Source organism: Oncorhynchus nerka, linkage group LG7 (genome assembly GCF_034236695.1).
Source record: "Oncorhynchus nerka isolate Pitt River linkage group LG7, Oner_Uvic_2.0, whole genome shotgun sequence".
In the NCBI taxonomy this organism is placed as follows: Eukaryota; Metazoa; Chordata; class Actinopteri; order Salmoniformes; family Salmonidae; genus Oncorhynchus; species Oncorhynchus nerka.
In genome coordinates, this window is record NC_088402.1 from 61,118,598 (window position 1) to 61,138,578 (window position 19,981).

Below are 19,981 nucleotides of genomic sequence, written 5' to 3' on the forward strand. Positions count from 1 at the left end.
TTTCTGCTTATGGCGCAGCCGTCCACCCACAGCAGACACAAACACACACGGAGGAGCATAACGTGGTTGGGTCTGCTGCTCCAATTAAAACCGTAGCAGCGAGCACCTCAGCCTCGCTTTTCTCTAACGAGGGGAACAGTAAAAGAGAAGACAGGAAATGGAGTGTCACAAATAAAAACTGTGTGCTGCTAGGGGGTCTTGGAGTGTGTGTGTGCTGGGGTGGGGGGGTGGACGGCTGCGCTATAGGCAGAAAGGATGTGGTCTGCAGAGCGCTTTAGGAGCAGAGCGTAAACCACAGCCTTGTCTTCATCGCTCTGGTCAAACCGTCCACACAACACGGTGACCACTCCCACAAGGCCAAGCAGTCGCTTCCATACTGCCGTTCTCACGCTAGCTTACCACTAGTGGTGCACGAGTCCCGGATATTTTGACCCTTGCTTGACTCCCAAAACAAGCTGAAACGGATGCGCGCACACACAAACATACCACCTCATTATAAAAGACTACCTTTGCATTCTAGAGGATTGACAGGAGCTTGACGCTGCCCATTTGCCTATAAAAAGCCTACTTTGTTTGAATGTAGAAGGTGAATATTTCCGCTGTGTGCAGCCTTGACGGATCCCATGGGATGATGCGGCACACTCCACACTGATAAGCCTATTCCTTGCCATGTTATAGCCCTATTCGGACGGGTATTACTAGAGATGTTGGTTGTCATTATTATCCAGGGATGTGTTATTCCAGAGGACGAGTCACATAGGATTCGTTTTTCTAAAACGGCCTCCTGTAATTCCACATTTTTTCCAAATTGAATCGCCTCTTATGTAGGCGTGAAGATATTTCAACGTTGTGTCTAGACCATAATAGGCCACACACTGATAACTCGTGCTTGCCTGCCAAATGTATAGGGCTCCCCATAATATTTAAATTGATGAAGTGCGATCACAATCATTATTTTAGGAATCCATCCATGGTAGACGTCCTTCCTAACAACAATGCCCCACATCCTGCCGATTTGAGCTGCTGAACCGTACTTGCACTTGACTATTTATGGATGAGAAAGTAAACTTGCCATTTTTCTAAAAGTTCAGCGGGGATGCTGCTTTGAGATCTATTGCCTAACACAGGGCTCCCTAACCCTGTTCGTAGAGAGGTACCAGTCTATGTTTTCATTAAATACTTTTTATTGCACATTTAGGCCTAATTAAACTGATGCATTTGGCAGTGTTCAACTTCAATTCACTGGCGCTATGAAGAATAGCTTAGCCATACTCAGTGATGGCCTAATATATACGTTAGGTGAATTTAAGAGGCATTGCTAGATACAGATTACCAAGATATAACCTGTGCGCTGTTTTGACCATCTCTCTGCCTCCCCCACTGCTCTCGCTCTTCTCTATAAAAACACTAGTGTGCGTTTGGTCTTCGGTCTGTTGCTTGTAGAACTGCTCAGCCTACACATTGACTACCTCTGCTTTAGTGAACTTGCGCGAGACATTGCGAAATACAGCATTGCAATAGCCTAGGTCTTTCGTCTACCGATGCACAGGTCTGACGGATGGCCGACATGCCTTGCTGTGCCCCTCCAGCTCTTGCTAGCTGGCTCTTTCTTTGTTGAGAAAGATGCAAGAGTGTGTCCTCGAAGTAGACTACGGAAATCAGTTTACTCCGTTGCAAAAATACTGAATCTTAGGAGTCGATTCAAATCAAATCAATTTATATAGCCCTTCGTATATCAGCTGATATCTCAAAGTGCTGTACAGAAACCCAGCCTAAAACCCCAAACAGCAAGCAATGCAGGTGTAGAAGCACGGTGGCTAGGAAAAACTCCCTAGAAAGGCCTAAACCTAGGAAGAAACCTAGAGAGGAACCAGGCTATGTGGGGTGGCCAGTCATCTTCTGGCTGTGCCGGGTGGAGATTATAACAGAACATGGCCAAGATTCCTAGTGGGATCGAAGCTTGACACAGAAATGGGAGTCGACGGGCAAGGAATCTATTATTTTGGAGTTGACTCCCCACCACAGGAGGCTAACACCCACTGACTGACAGACAGCAGATTTTTGGATTTGATTCTAGAGATCAGGGGTTGGAACCTGTTCAGAGAACAGAACCAAAACCTTTTTCAAAGCTAGTTAGGAATACTATAGTTAACACATTTCACATTGAATTTATTAACTACAAAAAAAGATAAGACATGTTTTTAATTCTGGTGTCACTCTGCACACACAAGCTTGTTAGCTAGCTAGCTTCTTTGGTCCAATGTTAAGTCAACTATGAAGTTCAAAAACATTCAAAGTTCCTCCATAGAAGCAGCTCCTCTACTAGGTATAATTCTGTGGGCCAAATTCAGATAATGCATGTCATCACACGATGCCCAACACGTCAAGCCAAGCCTCCTCCACCCGCTCTCATGCCAGACACTTGTCTTGCCATCACGCATGTAAACAACTCACTGAGCTATAACAAGTACTCTCACGCGGCTACTTAGCTGGCTAGATGGGGGTGGCGCAAAGGGAATTTGACCCAGTCCCTGACAAACGGACCACCCGAACATCACATAGTGTATCACTACTTTGTAAACGGCCAGGTTTTTTTGTCCCAGAGTTTGAGGAACACCTTTTGCAAAGAGCAAATATAACGCACCAGTTTTCACAGGCTTCACTAAAGGGCTGTAACGTTACCAGAGTTGAACCTTTGTAGCACGGCACTTGCTTTACATTTGGCCGTAGCATCTAATGATGGGGGGGAAAAAATTGTTTTATCGATCGTTACATATCGGGATATTATTTTTGACGAGGTATCATTTTGAGATATCACATTATTTTGCACTAGTTGGTTGTACCTGCAACAAAACCCCAGTATTTCTCCTTCATAGCTTTTTCTCCAGCTTATTTTAAATTAGGGAGCCAATTTGTTTTTTCAGCACATTAATTTCCATGACTGATGAAAGCTTGTTTTCTCATGCTCTCCCTTGTCTGCTGCAGAGGGACATCTTGTAAGCAACATGTTTTGGACTTCGAATTGCAATAAAATCACAGTATCGAATCGCAATACATATCGGCACCTAAGTAGTGTTAATATCGTATCGCGAGGCCCCTGGCAATTCCCATCCCTAATAGCATCCATTGTTTGTCACAACATCCAACTATGACACTTCACTTAACAGTACACTCAGTGGCCAGTTAATTAGGTGCACCATTCACCCCATTCACAAAAAATGGTTCACTCATACAGACAGTAAGTCAAGTGGCCGTGGCTTGCCATATAAAATCAGTCAGGGGCATTCAGTTACAGTTTGATTGAACATTAACATGGGCAAAACGAGTGACCGAAGCGTGGTATGATAGTCAGTGCCAGGTGCACCGGTTCCAGCATCTTAGAAACGGACGGCCTCCAGAAATGACAGTGTCTAGGGTTTACCGAGAAGGACGCGACAAAGAAAAACTGTGGGAGAAAACAGCTTGTTGATGAGAGGTCAAAGGAGAATGGCAAGAAGTGTGGCGCAAGCTAACAGGTGGGCCCACAAACAGGCAAATAAGAGCCCAGTCCACATCGATCTCTGAGCGTCGATTCTTGTCACGGATGGGCTATTGCAGCAGACGACCACACCGTGTTCCACTCCTATCAGCTAAAAACAAGAGGAAACGGCTCCAGTGGGCACGCAGTCACCAACACTGGACAACTGAGGAGTGGAAAAACATTGCCTGAAACATGACAGTGAGTTCAGTTTACTTAAGAGGCCTGGTCAGTCCCCAGACCTCAACCCTATAGAGCATCTTCGGGACGAGATGGAATGGGCTGTTCGCAGCGCAAACGTACCGTTCAATTGCCGGCTAACTCTGACAAACACGCACACCACACGCGCCAAACTGAAAACGTTGACAGTTTGGGACCTGCCCTAATAACAAAGGTGTCTAACATTTGACATTTACATTGTAGTCATTTAGCAGATGCTCTTCTCCAGAGCGAGTTACAGCTACTACATTCATCTAAAGATAGCTAGGTGAGACAACCACGTATCACATAGTAAGTCCACTTTCCCTCAATAAAGAAGCTATCAGCAAAGTCTGCTAGTAGGAAGAGACTAGTGCAGGGGTTAAGGTTGATGTCACAAACCACTCACATTTACTTCCACCCCCTCATCTTTCAGAACCTACTTCGTGTTTAGCTGTTGAGACCTACAGACTGTTTTCCACTGACACCTTACAAAATATTTCAATGGAAACCACATTGTGTTTCCATTGGGTCTGTCGCCCAATGCTGTCCTCTCACCGTATTGCTCACATCTATTCAACCTTTTCTGATCTAGGCCACACAAGTGCTTACGGCAGGGGTGGCCAACCCTCATCCTAGTGAGCTACTGAGAATGCATGCCGACCCTGTTGTAAGTTAACATACCGGACTCAGCTGATCAAGGTCCTGGTTAGCGATGAACTAGTTCAGGCCTCTCCAACCTTGTTCCTGCAGAGCTACCCTCATGTAGAGGGGCGGCAGGGTAGCCTAGTGGTTAGAGCGTTGGACTAGTAACCGGAAGGTTGCAAGTTCAAACCCCCGAGCTCCCTGAACAGGCAGTTAACCCACTGTTCCTAGGCAGTCATTGAAAATAAGAATTTGTTCTTAACTGACTTGCCTAGTTAAATAAAGAAAAAAGAAAAAAAATGCAGGTTTTCACACTAACCCTGTTCAGCTTATCAACAACACCTGATTATTAGAATCAGGTGTGCTAGATTAGGGTTGGAGTGAAAACCTACAGGACAGTAGTTCTCCAGGAACAGGGTTGGAGAGCCCTGAACTAGTTGAGCCAAATCCTGCAGGATCCCTGTTCACAAAGAGTCAAATAGCAGGAGTGCTGTCGATATAAAGTAAAAAAAAAGAAGAAAAAAAGAAGACCTAACTGATCCCAGATCAGAACACTTTGTAAATATTGGCCCATGAGGGTATTGCTCTGGGAGGAGATGAGCACCTCTGGCAGGGGGTAAGGGGTCTTACCTCCAGTAGGAAGGGCAGAACGGGCACAAAGGTGTGGGTGCTGCCAGAGAGGAGGGTGAGGGCTCGCACACAGTGGATCCTCAAAGGGTAGTAGCGGGAAGTGGGTACCAACCTGCACAGTAAGACAGATAGAGTCACAACAGCGGTCAACACTGCCACCTGCTGGTGAAAGTGCGAAGTTAAACTTTTTGGTGCAATTTCACAGAGATGTTAAGCCTAGTTGTGGACCAAACGTCTCCCCCCCTTCAATAGATATTCTCCATTGAGCATGCTTTTTAGTCTAGGCTCAGTCTGTGTCCGTTGTTATGTTATGTGATTGTATTTCAATTCAAAGACAGATAACCAATAGAAAATCTGCAGAGACCATAGGCTGGTCATATCATGCGAACTAGACATTCTACCCTAACAGAGGGTATTACATACTAAAGCACGTGTCATTGTTGATCTATACAACAACTAGGTGAAAAACAGATGCTTTATGTTATGTTAAACTTTCAGAAAAGAGATGCAGTATTCTCCTAGCCCCATAGATCTCTGTGTGATATCCTGGTTGTGTGTTCTACAGTAGCAGAGCCCATGAAACAGTATGATCCCAAGTTAAGCCCATAGGTCTGTGTACGTGTACCCACTTGATGGTGCCCACTATGACCTGGCACAGTGGGTAGATGAGGGGCTGCAGGACGTCGCTGGGGTGCAGGGTGCTGAGCACACGACACCACAGGTACAGGCAGTGGACAAACTGCCAGTTATACACCGACTGGTATGTCTCCTGCAGGGATCAAAAACACACACACACACCTTAAAGTACATCACATTTAACATCAGCACTGATCTACATGCAATTGCTGGTTGTTTCTAAATTATTACTGGGATACAGTTAGATGAGCAATGGTGTTGACCGGGTATTCCCAAACTGGGGTTCCCCAGGGCTACATTGCTGTCGGGGGTACACCAAATAAAAATGTGATTCAAATTATTTTTTAAATGCATTTTTTTATTCACATTTTCAAACGGGGCTATACATTTAGTTGAGTTCATTTAGTTGAGTTCCCCCCCCCCCTCGCCTGAGTAGCCTCGTTTCACTGCCAAAAATAAAATGAAACCATCTAGTGTTCAGCGAAATAACAACAATGTCAAATACAGGTAGCCTAGTTAAATAATTAACATTCAATCACATTAACCGTCACGCTCTCGCAGTAAACCTTCCCTCTTGCGCAGACATTTAGAAACATGACAATATGAAAAATAAGCCACAGGAGTTTTTTGAGCGAGAATAAAGACGACTTTCGAGTAGTAAGACATGTATTAAAGCAACAGATACCATTAATAAGAAGGGCTAGAAGTGTTTTATATGGTGAGCTACTGAGTGACTAGGACAGGCAAGCCCCATACTACTGTAGAGGACTTAATTCTTCCTGCTGCCGCAGATACGGCTGGGACAATGCTGGGGGAAAAAGGCCCCCCAAAAAACTATACAGACAATGTCTTCTTCAAACAACACTGTTTCACGATGCATCACAGACATGGCAGGAGATGTTTTGAAACAATTACTGCTTTGCATACAAGCCAGTGCGTTACAGCTGGATGAGTCAACAGACGTGGCAGGCCTGGCACAGCTCCGGGTATATGGCCGTTATATTTATGGGGGTCAATTAACCTGGGTTGAGGGCAGTATTTTGAAGTTTGGATGACAAACATGCCTAAAGTAAACTGCCTGTTACTCAGGCCCAGAAGTTTCTAAAACTGTTAAAATAATGTCTGTGAGTATAACAGAACTGATATGGCAGGCGAAAACCAGGGGACAATCCATCCAGGAAGTGGATTTTTTTTGCGATTGAATGTCTGTTATGGGTTAGGGCCCAGATTGCAGTTCCTATGGCTTCCACTAGATGTCAACAGTCTTAGACATGCTTTCAGGCTTGTATTTTGAAAAACGAGGAGTAAAAACACCTTTTGGTCAGAGGACAAAGGATGAATGCAGAGCTGCTTTGCAGACAACCTGAGGATTAATATTAAACATTGTTTGACATGTTTCAACAAACTTTACTGGTACTATTGGGATGTATTCGTCTGCATGTTTTGACCACCTCAGTGGATTACTGAACAAAAAGCGCCAACAAAACTGAGGTTTTGGGACATAGAGGGACTTTATTGAACAAAACGAACATTTATTGTGTAACAGGGAGTCTTGTTAGTTCAACCATATGAAGATCAAAGGTAAGATAATAATTTATTTTTGTAACTTTTGTAACTCCTCTACTTGGCTGGAAAATGTTTGTATGCTTTTGTAAGCGGGGCGCTGTCCTCGGATAATTGCATGGTATGCTCTAGCCGTAAAGCCTTTTTGAAATCTGACACAGCGGCTGGATTAACAAGAAGTTCATCTTTAAACCGATGTATAACACTTGTATATTTTATGAATGTTTAATATGAGTATTTCTGTATTTTCAATTTGGTGCTCTGCAATTTCACCAGATGTTGGCCATCCAGTGCCTGCCCATAAGAAGTTAAGGAAGACATCCTATTCTGAAAACCAGGACAACATGAGAGGATATTTTTTAAAGTACTGGATAGCTTTGTGACATCAAATGGACGTTGGTGGTCAAGATGTGTTGGTATCTGTACTGATGGCGCAAAAGCCATGATAGGGAGACATAGTGGAGTGGTAACGCGCGTGCAATCAGTTGCTCCCAGTACACTGCAACATCCACCGAGAGGCTCTTGCTGCCAAGGGAATGCATGACAGCTTGAAAGACGTTTTGGACACTACAGTGAAAATGGTTAACTTTGTTAAAGCAAGGCCCCTGAACTCTCGTGTATTTTCTGCACTATACAAGCGACCATGTAAGACTTTTACAACATAAGGGCAAAGTATAGACACGTTTTTTTGGAATTGAGAGACGAGCTTAGAGTTCTTTAATTTTCACTTGTCTGAGTCTGACCCCTTGCACGATGACGAGTTTCTCACACGACTGGCCTATCTGGGTGATGTTTTTTCTCACCTTAATGATCTGAATCTAGGATTACAGGGACTCTCCGCAACTATATTCAACGTGTGGGGTGGGACAAATTTGAGGGTATGATTAATAAGAAGTTGGAGCTCTTTTCGGTCTGCATTAACCTCTTGAATCTAGGGGGCAGTATTTTAATTTTTGGAAAAATAACATCCCCAAAGTAAACGGCTATTTTGTCAGGACAAGATGCTAGATATGCATATAATTGACAGCTTAGGATGGAAACTTTAGAGTCTTTTCTAAAACTGTAAAAATATTGTCTGTGAGTATAACAGAAATTATATTGCAGGCGAAAGCCTGAGAAAAATCCAAACAGGAAGGGACTCTTATTTAGAAGGCTCTGCGTTCCTATGCGTCCCTATTGAGCAGTGAATGAGATATCAACCAGATTCCTTTTTCTATGACTTCCCTAATGTGTCTAGTGTCACAATACATAGTTTCAGGCTTTTATTTTGAAAAATGAGCCTGAACGTCAACATTGCGTCAGTGGTCAGCTGAAGTCTCTCAAGCTGAAGTCTCTCAGAGCGTTTTGTGCGTAAAGGACAAATGCGGCCATTGTTTCTCTCTATCCTACTAAGAAGCCACCAGTCCCGGTTGATATATTATCGAATAGATATTTGAAAAACACCTTGAGGATTGATTATAAACAACGATTGCCATGTTTCTGTCGATATTATGGAGCTAATTTTGAAAAAAATTCGGCGTTGTAGTGACCGCAATTTCCGGTCGATTTCTCAGCCAAACGTGAAGAACAAACGGAGCTATTTCGCCTAGAAAAATTATATTTTTGGAAAAAAGGAACATTTGCTATCTAACTGGGAGTCTCGTGAGGGAAAACATCTGAAGCTCATCAAAGGTAAACAATTTAATTTGATTTCTGACCAGGTTGCCTGCTGCTAGCTAGTCATAATGCTATGCTAGGCTATCGATAAACTTAAGCAAATGCTTGTCTTGCTTTGGCTGTAAAGCATATTTTGAAAATCTGAGATGACAGGGTGATTGACAAAAGGCTAAGCTGTGTTTCAATATATTTCACTTGTGATTTCATGAATATTAATATTTTCTAGTAATATTTATGTCCGTTGCGTTATGCTAATTCGTGTCAGTTGATGATTACGCTCCCGGGCCCGGGATGGGTAGTATCTTAACCTGTAGCCTCTACTTGGGACGCTTGCGTCCCAACTAGAGCTCTGGATATGCAAATGCGATACGCTAAATGCTAATAGTATTAGTTAAAACTCAAAAGTTCATTAAAATACACATGCAGGGTATCAAATTAAAGCTACACTCGTTGTGAATCCAGGCAACAAGTCCGATTTTTAAAATGCTTTTCGGCGACAGCATGAGAAGCTATTATCTGATAGCATGCACCAATACACTACAACAGAAAAGCACAGCAGGGGACGTAAACAAAATAATTAGCATTTCGGCGTTACACAAACCGCACAATAAAATAGAAAACAGTCATTACCTTTCACCATCTTCTTTGTTGGCACTCCTAGATGTCCCATAAACACTATTGGGTCTTTATTTCGATTAAATCGGGCCATATAAAGCCAAGATATCGTTATATGTAGACTGTGTGATAAACGAAAAACAGCGATTTCACAACGTAACGTCATTTTTTAAAATTCAAAAAGTAGACGATAAACTTTCACAAAACACTTCAAATACGTTTGTAATGCTACTTTAGGTATTAGTAAACGTTAATAAGCGATAAAAATCATCCGTAGGCGATGTAAATATCATTAGCTGTCGTCTTGGAAAAAATTTCAGGAGAGAGCTCTTCCGGAATGATCTGGGCGGAGACCGGAGGTAAGCGGTGCCCCTCTTTCGGTTCAACCAAGAATCAAAGATGATTCAATTCACAAGACTCTAGACAACATGGGGATGCTGTGGGAGTTGAATGCTCGGTCTTATCTAATTCGGCTCACTGTTAACAATTGCTGGAAGTGGCGCAAGGATATTTATTTCCATTTTCTGTGATCAGGTTTTCCTGCGCTTTCCGATGTAACGCACGTTATGTAATAGCCACAGTCGTGATTTAACCAGTTTTAAAAACGTCCGAGGGTTTCCTATCCACACATTCTAACCATATGAACGTACTATATTCCTGGCATGAGTAGCAGGGAATGTTGCGCGATTTTTAACAAAATGTTCAAAAAAGTAGAGGGTCGACTGAAGAGGTTAACAAGAACAACACACAGGTCTACCAATCATTAAATTATTTTTTTTTGTGGAAATGAACTCAAGCTTACGGACAATGTCAAATGTGATATAGCGAAGCACCCGAGTGAGCTGGGTGTGCAATTACGCAGGTACTTTCCCCGAAACGGATGATACAAACAACTGGATTCTTATCCCTTTCATGCACTGCCTTCAGTTCACTTACCGATATCTGAGCAAGAGAGCCTCACTGAAATTGCAACAAGCTGTTCTGTGAAAATGTAATTTAACCAGAAGCCACTGCCAGATTTCTGGATAGGGCTGCGCACAGAGTATCCTGCCTTGGCAAATCGCGCTATTAACACACTGATGCCCTTTGCAACCACGTACCTATGTGGATTCTCAGCCCTCACTAGCATGAAAACTAAATACAGGCACAGACTGTGCGAATTGTTTTAAAGCCAGACCATCTCCAATACAACCCAACATTGCAGAGTTATGCGCATCCTTTCAAGCACAACCTTCTCATTAACCAGTGGAGAGTTATTCACCATTTTTTATGAACAAATAAGGTTTTAGATGTAAAATGGTTTAATAAAGAGCAAAATTATTGATTATTATTATTATTTGTGCCCTGGTCCTATAAGAGCTCTTTGTCACTTCTCACGAGCCGGGTTGTGACAAACTCACACTCAATCTATTGTTTAATAAAAGTATCATAGTGTGTGTGTGTGTGATAGGCTTACAGTGATGGCAAAAAACATTTGAGAGTGCGCTGGTACGCAGCTGGAGGTTGAATGTTTGAAGGGGTACGGGACTAGAAAAAAAGTTTGGGAACCACTGAGATAGACCAATATTGAAACGCTTAGCTCCGATGGTAGAATATCACAGGCCAGTATAAAAACCTTTATAGGTAACATTATTCCTTCTATTATCATCATTAGCTGTACTTCCTGGTGTCCTACAACATAATTGCCTTATCCTCATTTCCAACATCCAGGGCCCGAAATTCCCCAGGCATCTCAGAGTGCTGATCTAGGATCAGATTCGCCTTTTAAAACATTATAAACGGGGCACGTGATGCTAGATCAGCCCTTCTACTTGGAGACACTTAGTGATTTCAGGTCCTAGTGTATGAATGGATGTGCGACTAACTGCTAACCTTCTTCTTCATGGTCATGGCATTCCTCAGGTGGATGGCCAGCTGGCGGATGTAGATGAAGCCGTGCTGGTAGGAGGCCTGTGTGTCCAGCGAGTACATCTCCGTCAGCGTCCGCTGCATGAAGTTGATCATAGGCAGAACGGTGGGCGACGTGAACTTGCAATTCTGCACGTACGAGATGTACATTTGCTGAGGAAAGAAAACGAGGTTAAAGGGTGTCCGAGTTCAGTTAAAAATATATATTTTTTAAATGTTCATTTTGGGGAGTTCCAACAGTTGTGCAGGCAACTTTACACCTTTCACTTTGTACTGCTATGTGCCACCTTTCAGGAATTTTTATGTGCAGACACTTGCCACTAACTGGGAAGCGATATTTGTTTAGCACTTTTAATGCAGATGTGGAGACATACACCTTACTTACTCACTCCTGACGGGTATTAACTACCGTGGGCCAAATGAATGAAGCATTTTTCACCCACGATGGTCTCACCTCCCCACAGGATGGAACAGAGAGAGACAGAGAACATACCTTGAGGATGGGGTTGAGGTTGGTGTCTTGCTTCTGTCTGCAGATCTTGTTGAGGGCCAGGAAAGCCAGCACGCGGCTCGTCTCCTCCCCGGTGCTCCACTGCTTGATCAGTTGCTAGGAGGAAAAAAGGTGAGAGGTGGACTGTGAGAGCTAGCGTCGGGAATGGAGGACCCAGGTCCCAATAGCAAGGCTACCAGGCCAGAGCATAGTGTCGCTGTCGGAAGTCTTGCATCGTTAAAAGCTTTTCAGGAAATGACAAAGACAGTCATATTTGACCATTTATGAAAATACAATTATGAAACGTCAGTGCTACTACTTTCAATGAACGTAAAAAAAAACAATACGGGGACAAAATGGAGTTACACGGTTCTGACAGTGGTAATAGGCCATTTCCTAGGAAGGGATCCTCCAGTGCCGCACAACACTGTTTATATACTCAACCGATATTAATGTGGTTTATCTCTGCAGGGTTATCATCCTTTGAACTAAATCATAACGGCTTGACAATACAAAAACATAATTTGCCTAATTCCCCCGATGATCATCAATGCAGTTTGGTCAGCCTACATATAGGTGTTGCTGTGGTAACTGGAAGTCACCTTGAGCAGGTGGCGACACTGTTTGGGGTTACACAGGTAGTAGGGAACCAGCTGGTTGGCGTGCCTCAGAACTGCACTGATGACGGTGGCCTCTGTGAGACATGACAAGAGCTGTGAACAGAGGAGGAGAGTTAAAGTTCCATTTATTTGCTGTTGTAAGTAGAGGTACATCAAATGAGTAGAAATGATAGAAACATTTTAAAAACACTAGGGTACATCCAACACAAATACTGTATGCAAGAAAAGGGAAAGGTAACAGTGACAATTCAGACAAGAGGGGGGGGGGAGAAGAGGGAGGATGAAATAAATAGCGGGACAAACCTGAACGATCCCACTGAGATACATCCTGATGTCCACCTGGTACTTCTGCCACTTAGGACTGGAAGATGGAAGCACTGGCCTGAAGATGAGAAAATGAGAGAGGAAAGCCCGAAATGGATAAATGGATAAAAGGTTGACCGATTAATCGGAATGGACGATTAATTAGGGCCGATTTCAAGTTTTCATAACAATCAGAAATTGGTATTTTTGGGCGCCGATTTTGCGTTTTTAATATATACCTTTATTGAACTAGGCAAGTCAATTAAGAACACATTCTTACTTTCAATGACGGCCTACGAACGGTGGGTTAACTGCCTTGTTCAGGGGCAGAACGACAGATTTTCACCTTGTCAGCTCGGGGGATCCAATCTTGCAAACTTACAGTTAACTAGTCCAACACTATAACCACCTGCCTCTCGTTGCACTCCACAAGGAGACTGCCTGTTACGCGAATGCAGTAGAAGCCAAGGTAAGTTGCTAGCTAGCATTAAACTTATCTTATAAAAAACTATCAATCAATCATAATCACTAGTAAACTACACACGGTTGATGATATTACTAGTTTATCTAGCGTGTCCTGCGTTGCATATAATCGATGCAACGCTGGGGGATGATTTAACAAAAGCGCATTTGCGAAAAAAGAACAATCGGTGGACGACTGCACTTAACCATAAACACCAATGCCTTTCTTAAAATCAATACTCAGAAGTATATATTTTTTAAACCTGCATATTTAGCTAAAAGAAATTCAGGTTAGCAGGCAATATTAACCAGGTGAAATTGGGTCACTTTTCTTGAATTCATTGCAAACAGAGTCAGGGTTTATGCAACAGTTTGGGCAGCCAGGCTCATTGCAAACTACTTTGCCAGAATTTTACGTAATTATGACGTAACATTGAAGGTTGTGCAATGTAACAAGAATATTTAGACTTAGGGATGCCACCAGTTTGACAAAATACCGAACGGTTCTGTATTTAACTGAAATAATACATGTTCTGTTTTCGAAATGATTTGTTTCCGGATTTAACCATATTAAATGACCAAAGGCTCGTATTTCTGTGTGTTACTATGTTATAATTAAGTCTATGATTTGTTAGAGCAGTCTGACTGAGTGATGGTAGGCAGCAGCAGGCTCGTAAGCATTCATTCAAACAGCACGTTTGTGCGTTTTGCCAGCAGCTCTTCGCAAGCACAGCGCCGTTTGACTTCAAGCCTATCAGCCAAATGGCTGGTGTAACCGATGTGAAATGGCTAGCTAGTTAGCGGGGTTCAACCGTCACTCGCGCTGAGACTTGGAGTAGTTATTCCCCGCGGCTTTTGTGGAGCGATGGGTAACGCTGTTTCAAGTGTGGCTGTTGTCGATGTGTGCCTGGTTCGAGCCCAGGTAGAGGCGAGGAGAGGGACGGAAGTTATACTGTTACACTGGCAATACTATAGTGCCTACAAGAACATCCAATAGTCAAAGGTATATGAAATACAAGTCCTATAATAACTACAATCTAAAACCTCTTACCTTGGAATATTGAAGTCTCATGTTAAAAGGAACCACCAACATTCATATGTTCTCAGCAAGGAACTCAAACATTCACTTTTTTACAAGACACATATTGTACTTTTACTTCTCCAACACTTTGTTTTTGCATTATTTAAACCAAATTGAACATGCTTATTTATTTGAGCCTAAATTGATTTTTATTGATGTATTATATTAAGTTAAAATAAGTGTTCATTCAGTATTGTTGTAATTGTCATTATTACAAATAATTGTGAAAAAAAAAATAAAATATATATATTTTTTTTAAATATAAAATCTGCCGTTTAATCGGTACCGGCTTTTTTTTTTGGGTCCTCCAATAATCGGTATCAGCGTTGAAAAATCATAATCGGTCTACCTCTAAAATGGAGATACACCTAAAACAAATTAAATCACTTTGGCACAAATAGTAAAATACATTGGCTCGTTGGTTAATCGGGTTAGCAATTTTCTACTCAAAACTAAGCATCAGGGAAATGGTTAAAGCTTATGTAAAGAAGAAAGGTCTCCATTTATTACTTCTTCTGGTCTTTATCTGGCTTTAGGTTGAGCATCCTCTGCAAAGCCACGTACACGTCTCGGATACAGAACAGGACCAAGGCGTTGAACACTATTGGAAAACACACACACACCACAAATGATATCATCGTCCTTGGGGCTAAAGTATGTTGACACTACTAAATACACACTCATGGAGGGTATGATCCCTACCTGAACTGTCGGCCACTTTGTATCGACACGGATCCCCCCCTTCTCCTTTGGTGGTCGCCACGGCAGCCTTGAAGGCCTGTGTGATCTCTCTGAAGAGGCGAGGTGTAGGCTCATCCTGAAGACAAAGGGATGGGAGGCAAGTAAAGACACAAGAATGAAGGGCAAAAGCACTGGTATTGTGGTACAGTAGAAACAAAAGCCTCTTGACCTCATATAATAATATGTTTTTCCTTCCTAATTAATGCTGCCTGGTAGGCATAGTTTTTTAATCACGACACTCATGGGACGGTAGTTAACCCAGAGGTTTGAGAGGTGGAAGATGGGACAAAGCCCTATTCTATTTGCAGAGACAAAATATGCATCAAATGTTGGTTATTGAAAAGGGCCACTATGCAACCAGCATCCCGGCGTAGTCTGTTTACAATGACTACACCCAAAGTCTGGTAGAGGAAAAAGGTTGAGGTCTATGCTCGGTGGATAGTCTGTAGGTAAGTCTTACCTTGATTGCGGCTTGCCACTCGTCAACCATTTTCTCTGTGACTTTGATGGCCTCGGCTGTCTTCTTGGATTTCTTGGTGGACTCTCCTTGTTCCTCATCATCATCAGAACTGGCCTCCTACAGTCACACATAACCTTAAAGTTAACATTCTGAAAAATGTAAATGGCATTATAGAGACAAAGAAAACATGCTAAGGAATATAAATTAACGAATACATGTTGAGTGTAAAATCCGCATCCCCTCAAATTGGACATTTACAAGTGTAAAATGAGATGTTCCTCTCTAAATGCTGCTGGTTTAGTGAAGCATAGGCTACCCTTTTAGATCAGGAATCTCACTCTATACATCATTTGATTTACGGTTTCAGATCATTAAACATTTGTCAAAATCAAAGCCCTGGTACCTCCAGTTGTTTGGGCAGCGTGTGGTACTTCCGCTCTTCCTCATCCTCGGAGCTGTCGGTGTCGTCAAAGTTGAGCAGGGTCTGGTCGTTCTTCTGCAAAAACTTATAGAACTCTGGATCTTTACTCTTTAGCCTTGACAGCGAGTCTTTGTGCTGAGAAGCCTTGCCTTTCTTTTTGTCATCACCCCTGCAAGACAGGACATACTCATTTATTAAATAACATTCGACCAGGTGACCTGGGAGGACATTTGTATTTTTAGGGTATACTAAAGTATCTGGGGCAGACACTGACTGAAGAAGTGAGAAACACTTACTTGTCTTGAGCTGCGGATTGCCCTGCTTTCTTCTTGGATTTCTGTCCATTCCGGGTAGGAGTGTCATCCTCAGAATCAGCCTCACCTGCCGAGTCAAAGCCAGATAGCAGGAACTCGTCCACACTGAGGTCCTCCAACTTCCTGCAACATAGAAACAATAAACAGCCAATATAGCAAACATTAAGATATTTAATTACAAAGTCAAATATCAGTTACTTAGCTATATTTAAACATGCTAGCGAATTTTATCAGATACGTTACAAGTCTCTCTGCAGTGACAATGATGGCGAGTAAAGTTAGTTTAGTTGGCTAAATTAGCTAGTTGGATCCGTTTAACAGTAAATTTCAATAAACCATGCCAAAACAAACTTGAAAACAGAACAGGGGAAGTAACATGTTGATCACTCACTCAACTAACTTGGTTAGCGAGCATGCCAACCATTTCTAACCAAGCAAACTAGCTAACTATTAGCAAAGGCTAACGATTATTTAAAGTGCGCTAACAACTCCACTTTTAACATCCCAAGGCAAATAAAGAACGACACTAGACATGTACAATATACAAAGAAACTCGCTACATTGTTATTTCATAGAACAAATGTGTTCAGTACCCATATTTCACTGTGAGCAATTTACCTTTTGCTTTTCTGTTTTCCTGCCATGCTGGATCAAAAACGTGACTACCAATTCTCTTCCCACAATGCAATGGTGTTAGTCTGTAGGGGCGTTCCAGCTCGTCTTTTTTTTATGTCGCGCTGCACACCAGCGTCAAAATTGCTCGAGACAGATGGTTTAATGACCATACACGCAATATTAATTTACCTGTGACCTGAAGAGTTTGTGAAAAGAAAGACAGTTCTGGTGGGCAGGAGATGCTGGTGCAAACAATGATCGTCACAGCGGAGCTCTGTGTGCCTCCGATGAGTCTGTCGCACACATGTACAGGTGGCAAGGTGGACACGCTCCCGTTGAAAAGACAATGGCGCGATATGTAATTTTGGGATACAACATATGTGTGGTCTACCCTGAGTACAAGATCAAATGGTAACAGAGGTGGTTTGGTGACCACACTTGGGTTATTATTATACCTTGCATCAGTTGCCTGCTTTGACCTGGAGAGTTGTATTGACTGCTCCCCTAGTCGATACATTTATATTTCTTCAAGGTTGGCCGATTTAAGTACTGTCCCTTGTATGTGAATTTCAGTTTGGAGTCCCGTAGGTGAAATTTGGGCATGCCACGGTGACCATTTAATTGGGCCGATGTAAATTGTTAGTCGTTTTGTGTGGGGGAAACTGTCGTGGTGTCAGGAGGGTCGGATGTATTAATATTCAGGTATAGTTTAGCAGGTTTATGCGCTCCTCTGGCATGAGATCCGGGTTTGCAACCCACTGGTCGTTCACATTGTTTGTATCGTATGAATGTGGTTCTTGAGGCATTAAATGATTCCCCAATCATTGTGAGATTGATAATCTGCGTACGGTGACAAAACGACCTCGAACGCCACCATTCTGACGCATGTTATGTGACGTTACAACTAAAATGTGTTAGCAAATCCAGTAGATTTTGCAGAGGTTGTTAATCAAAATATATGTTGTATTCAGTTTCTCAATCGTTATCATGAACAATAGCACAACATGTATCAGTTTACTTTCTGTGTTTTTTTGCTAAATATAAATACGGGTTTAAAATGCACATAGCTAACGTTAACTAGTTTCCCATTTCAGGCTAAGTAACGTTACTTTTCGGTGTCATTTGTGTGTGCAGCGGTATACTGTAACCTTATAGATAAAACGCATTGCTTTGATGCGACATGGGATGTTGAAGTGATAATTAACAATTCAAGATTGATACATTTAATCTCGTACATGCTGCACTTTTTGGACTACACCATATTGTTGGGTTAGCGAGTAACTGCAAAAGGTTACAAATAGAAATACATTTGTGCTGTCCTTGCGACACAGACGACAGCTGGTGAGTCTTGATTGCAAGCTAACTAGCTGAATCCCAACATCGCCATGTAATTTGTCAAAGCGGCCGGTGTCTCGCTAGCTAGGTAAGAAGATAGCTATTGCAGCAATATCGATGCTAGTTATGCTTTAGCCACAGATGAAAGGAGAAACCTTTAGCTAGCCATCTGGAAGACTGTAGTCTAGTTTCTTTAATGTTAATCTCGTGGGAAACCAGACTCGTTTCTGTTGGAACGTGATCTTGATATATCGGATCCGACGTCCTGATTGCATCACTGGTCTATAGAAGTTCTTGTCTGTCTAGACCGGTGGTGTTCAAAGTTGGGGTCGTGGGGAAGTGCAGTGGGGTCAGCGAAACAAAAAATAGTGCATCTTATTTTATGGGACAATATACAAACGTTTTTGAGAAAGATGAATTCGAAAAATACAATATTATTGAGTTGAATCAAGTCATATCAAATTGTATTTGTCACGTGCTTCGAATACAACAGGTGTGTGTAGACCTTACAGTGAAATGTTTACTTACAGGCTCCAACTGCAAAAAAAGGTATTAGGTGAACAATAGGTAAGTAAAGAAATAAAACAACAGTAAAAAGACAGTGGAAAATAACAGTAGCGAGGCTATATTCCGACACTGGTTAGTCAGGCTGATTGAGGTAGTATGTGCATGTAGAAATTATTAAAGTGACTATGCATATATGATGAACAGAGAGTTGCAGTAGCGTAATAGAGGGGTTGGTGAGACACTGCAGATAGCCCGGTAGTACATCTTGGTTGGTCTGGCCAATGAAGGTAGTGTACATTTTTTAAAACCTTTATTTAACTAGGCAAGTCAGTTAAGAACAAATTCTTATTTTCAATGATGGCCTAGGAACAGTGGGTTAACTGCCTGTTGAGGGGCAGAATGACAGATTTGTACCTTGTCAGCTCAGGGATTCGAACTTGCAACCTTCCGGTTACTAGTCCAACACTAACCACTAGGCTACCCTGCCGCCCTAATGAATGTAAAGTTAAAGTGACTATGCATATATGATAAACAGAGAGTTGCAGCAGTGTAAAAGGGGTTGGGGGGCCACACAATGCAAATAGTCCGGGGTAGCCATTTGATTACCTGTTCAGGAGTCTTATGGCTTGGGGGTAAAAACTGTTGAGAAGCCTTTTTGTCCTAGACTTGGCACTCCGGTACCACTTGCCATGCGGTAGTAGAGAGAACAGTCTATGACACTTTTTAGGGCCTTCCTCTGACACCGCCTGGTGTAGAGGTCCTGGATGGTAGGCAGCTTAGCCCCAGTGATGTACTGGGCAGTACGCACAACCCTCTGTAGTGCCTTGCGGTCAGAGGCCGAGTAATTGCCGTACCAGGCAGTGATGCAACCGGTCAGGATGCTCTCGATGTTGCAGCTGTAGAACCTTTTGAGGATCTCAGGACCCATGCCAAATCCTTTTCGTTTCCTGAGGGGGAATAGGCTTTGTCGTGCCCTCTTCATGACTGTCTTGGTGTGTTTGGACCATCCAAGTTTGTTGGTGATGTGGACACCAAGGAACTTGAAGTTCTCAACCTGCTCCACTACAGCCCTGTCGTTGAGAATGGGGGCGTGCCCGGTCCTCCTTTTCCTGTAGTCCACAATCATCTCCTTAGTCTTGGTTATGTTGAGGGATAGGTTGTTATTCTGGCACCACCCGGCCAGGTCTCTGACCTCCCTATAGGCTGTCTCGTCGTCGTTAATAATGGTGTTGGAGTTGTGCCTGGCCATGCAGTCGTGGGTGAA

The 19,981-nt window shown here is 42.7% G+C and overlaps 1 protein-coding gene across 1 annotated transcript in view; it reads right to left on the bottom strand.

Moving 5' to 3' along the window:
- The window catches only part of noc2l (NOC2-like nucleolar associated transcriptional repressor), a 33,879-nt gene extending 16,898 nt beyond the window's left edge, over positions 1 to 16,981 (bottom strand). The window contains 12 exon segments of the mRNA XM_029664371.2: positions 4,991 to 5,102; positions 5,620 to 5,759; positions 11,333 to 11,521; positions 11,862 to 11,975; positions 12,461 to 12,571; positions 12,782 to 12,860; positions 14,835 to 14,925; positions 15,027 to 15,141; positions 15,526 to 15,642; positions 15,929 to 16,115; positions 16,243 to 16,383; positions 16,879 to 16,981. Of these exon segments, the coding sequence (XP_029520231.2) occupies positions 4,991 to 5,102; positions 5,620 to 5,759; positions 11,333 to 11,521; positions 11,862 to 11,975; positions 12,461 to 12,571; positions 12,782 to 12,860; positions 14,835 to 14,925; positions 15,027 to 15,141; positions 15,526 to 15,642; positions 15,929 to 16,115; positions 16,243 to 16,383; positions 16,879 to 16,904 (1,422 nt within the window). The 5' untranslated portion in view covers positions 16,905 to 16,981.
- Between the last annotated feature and the right edge of the window lie 3,000 nt (positions 16,982 to 19,981).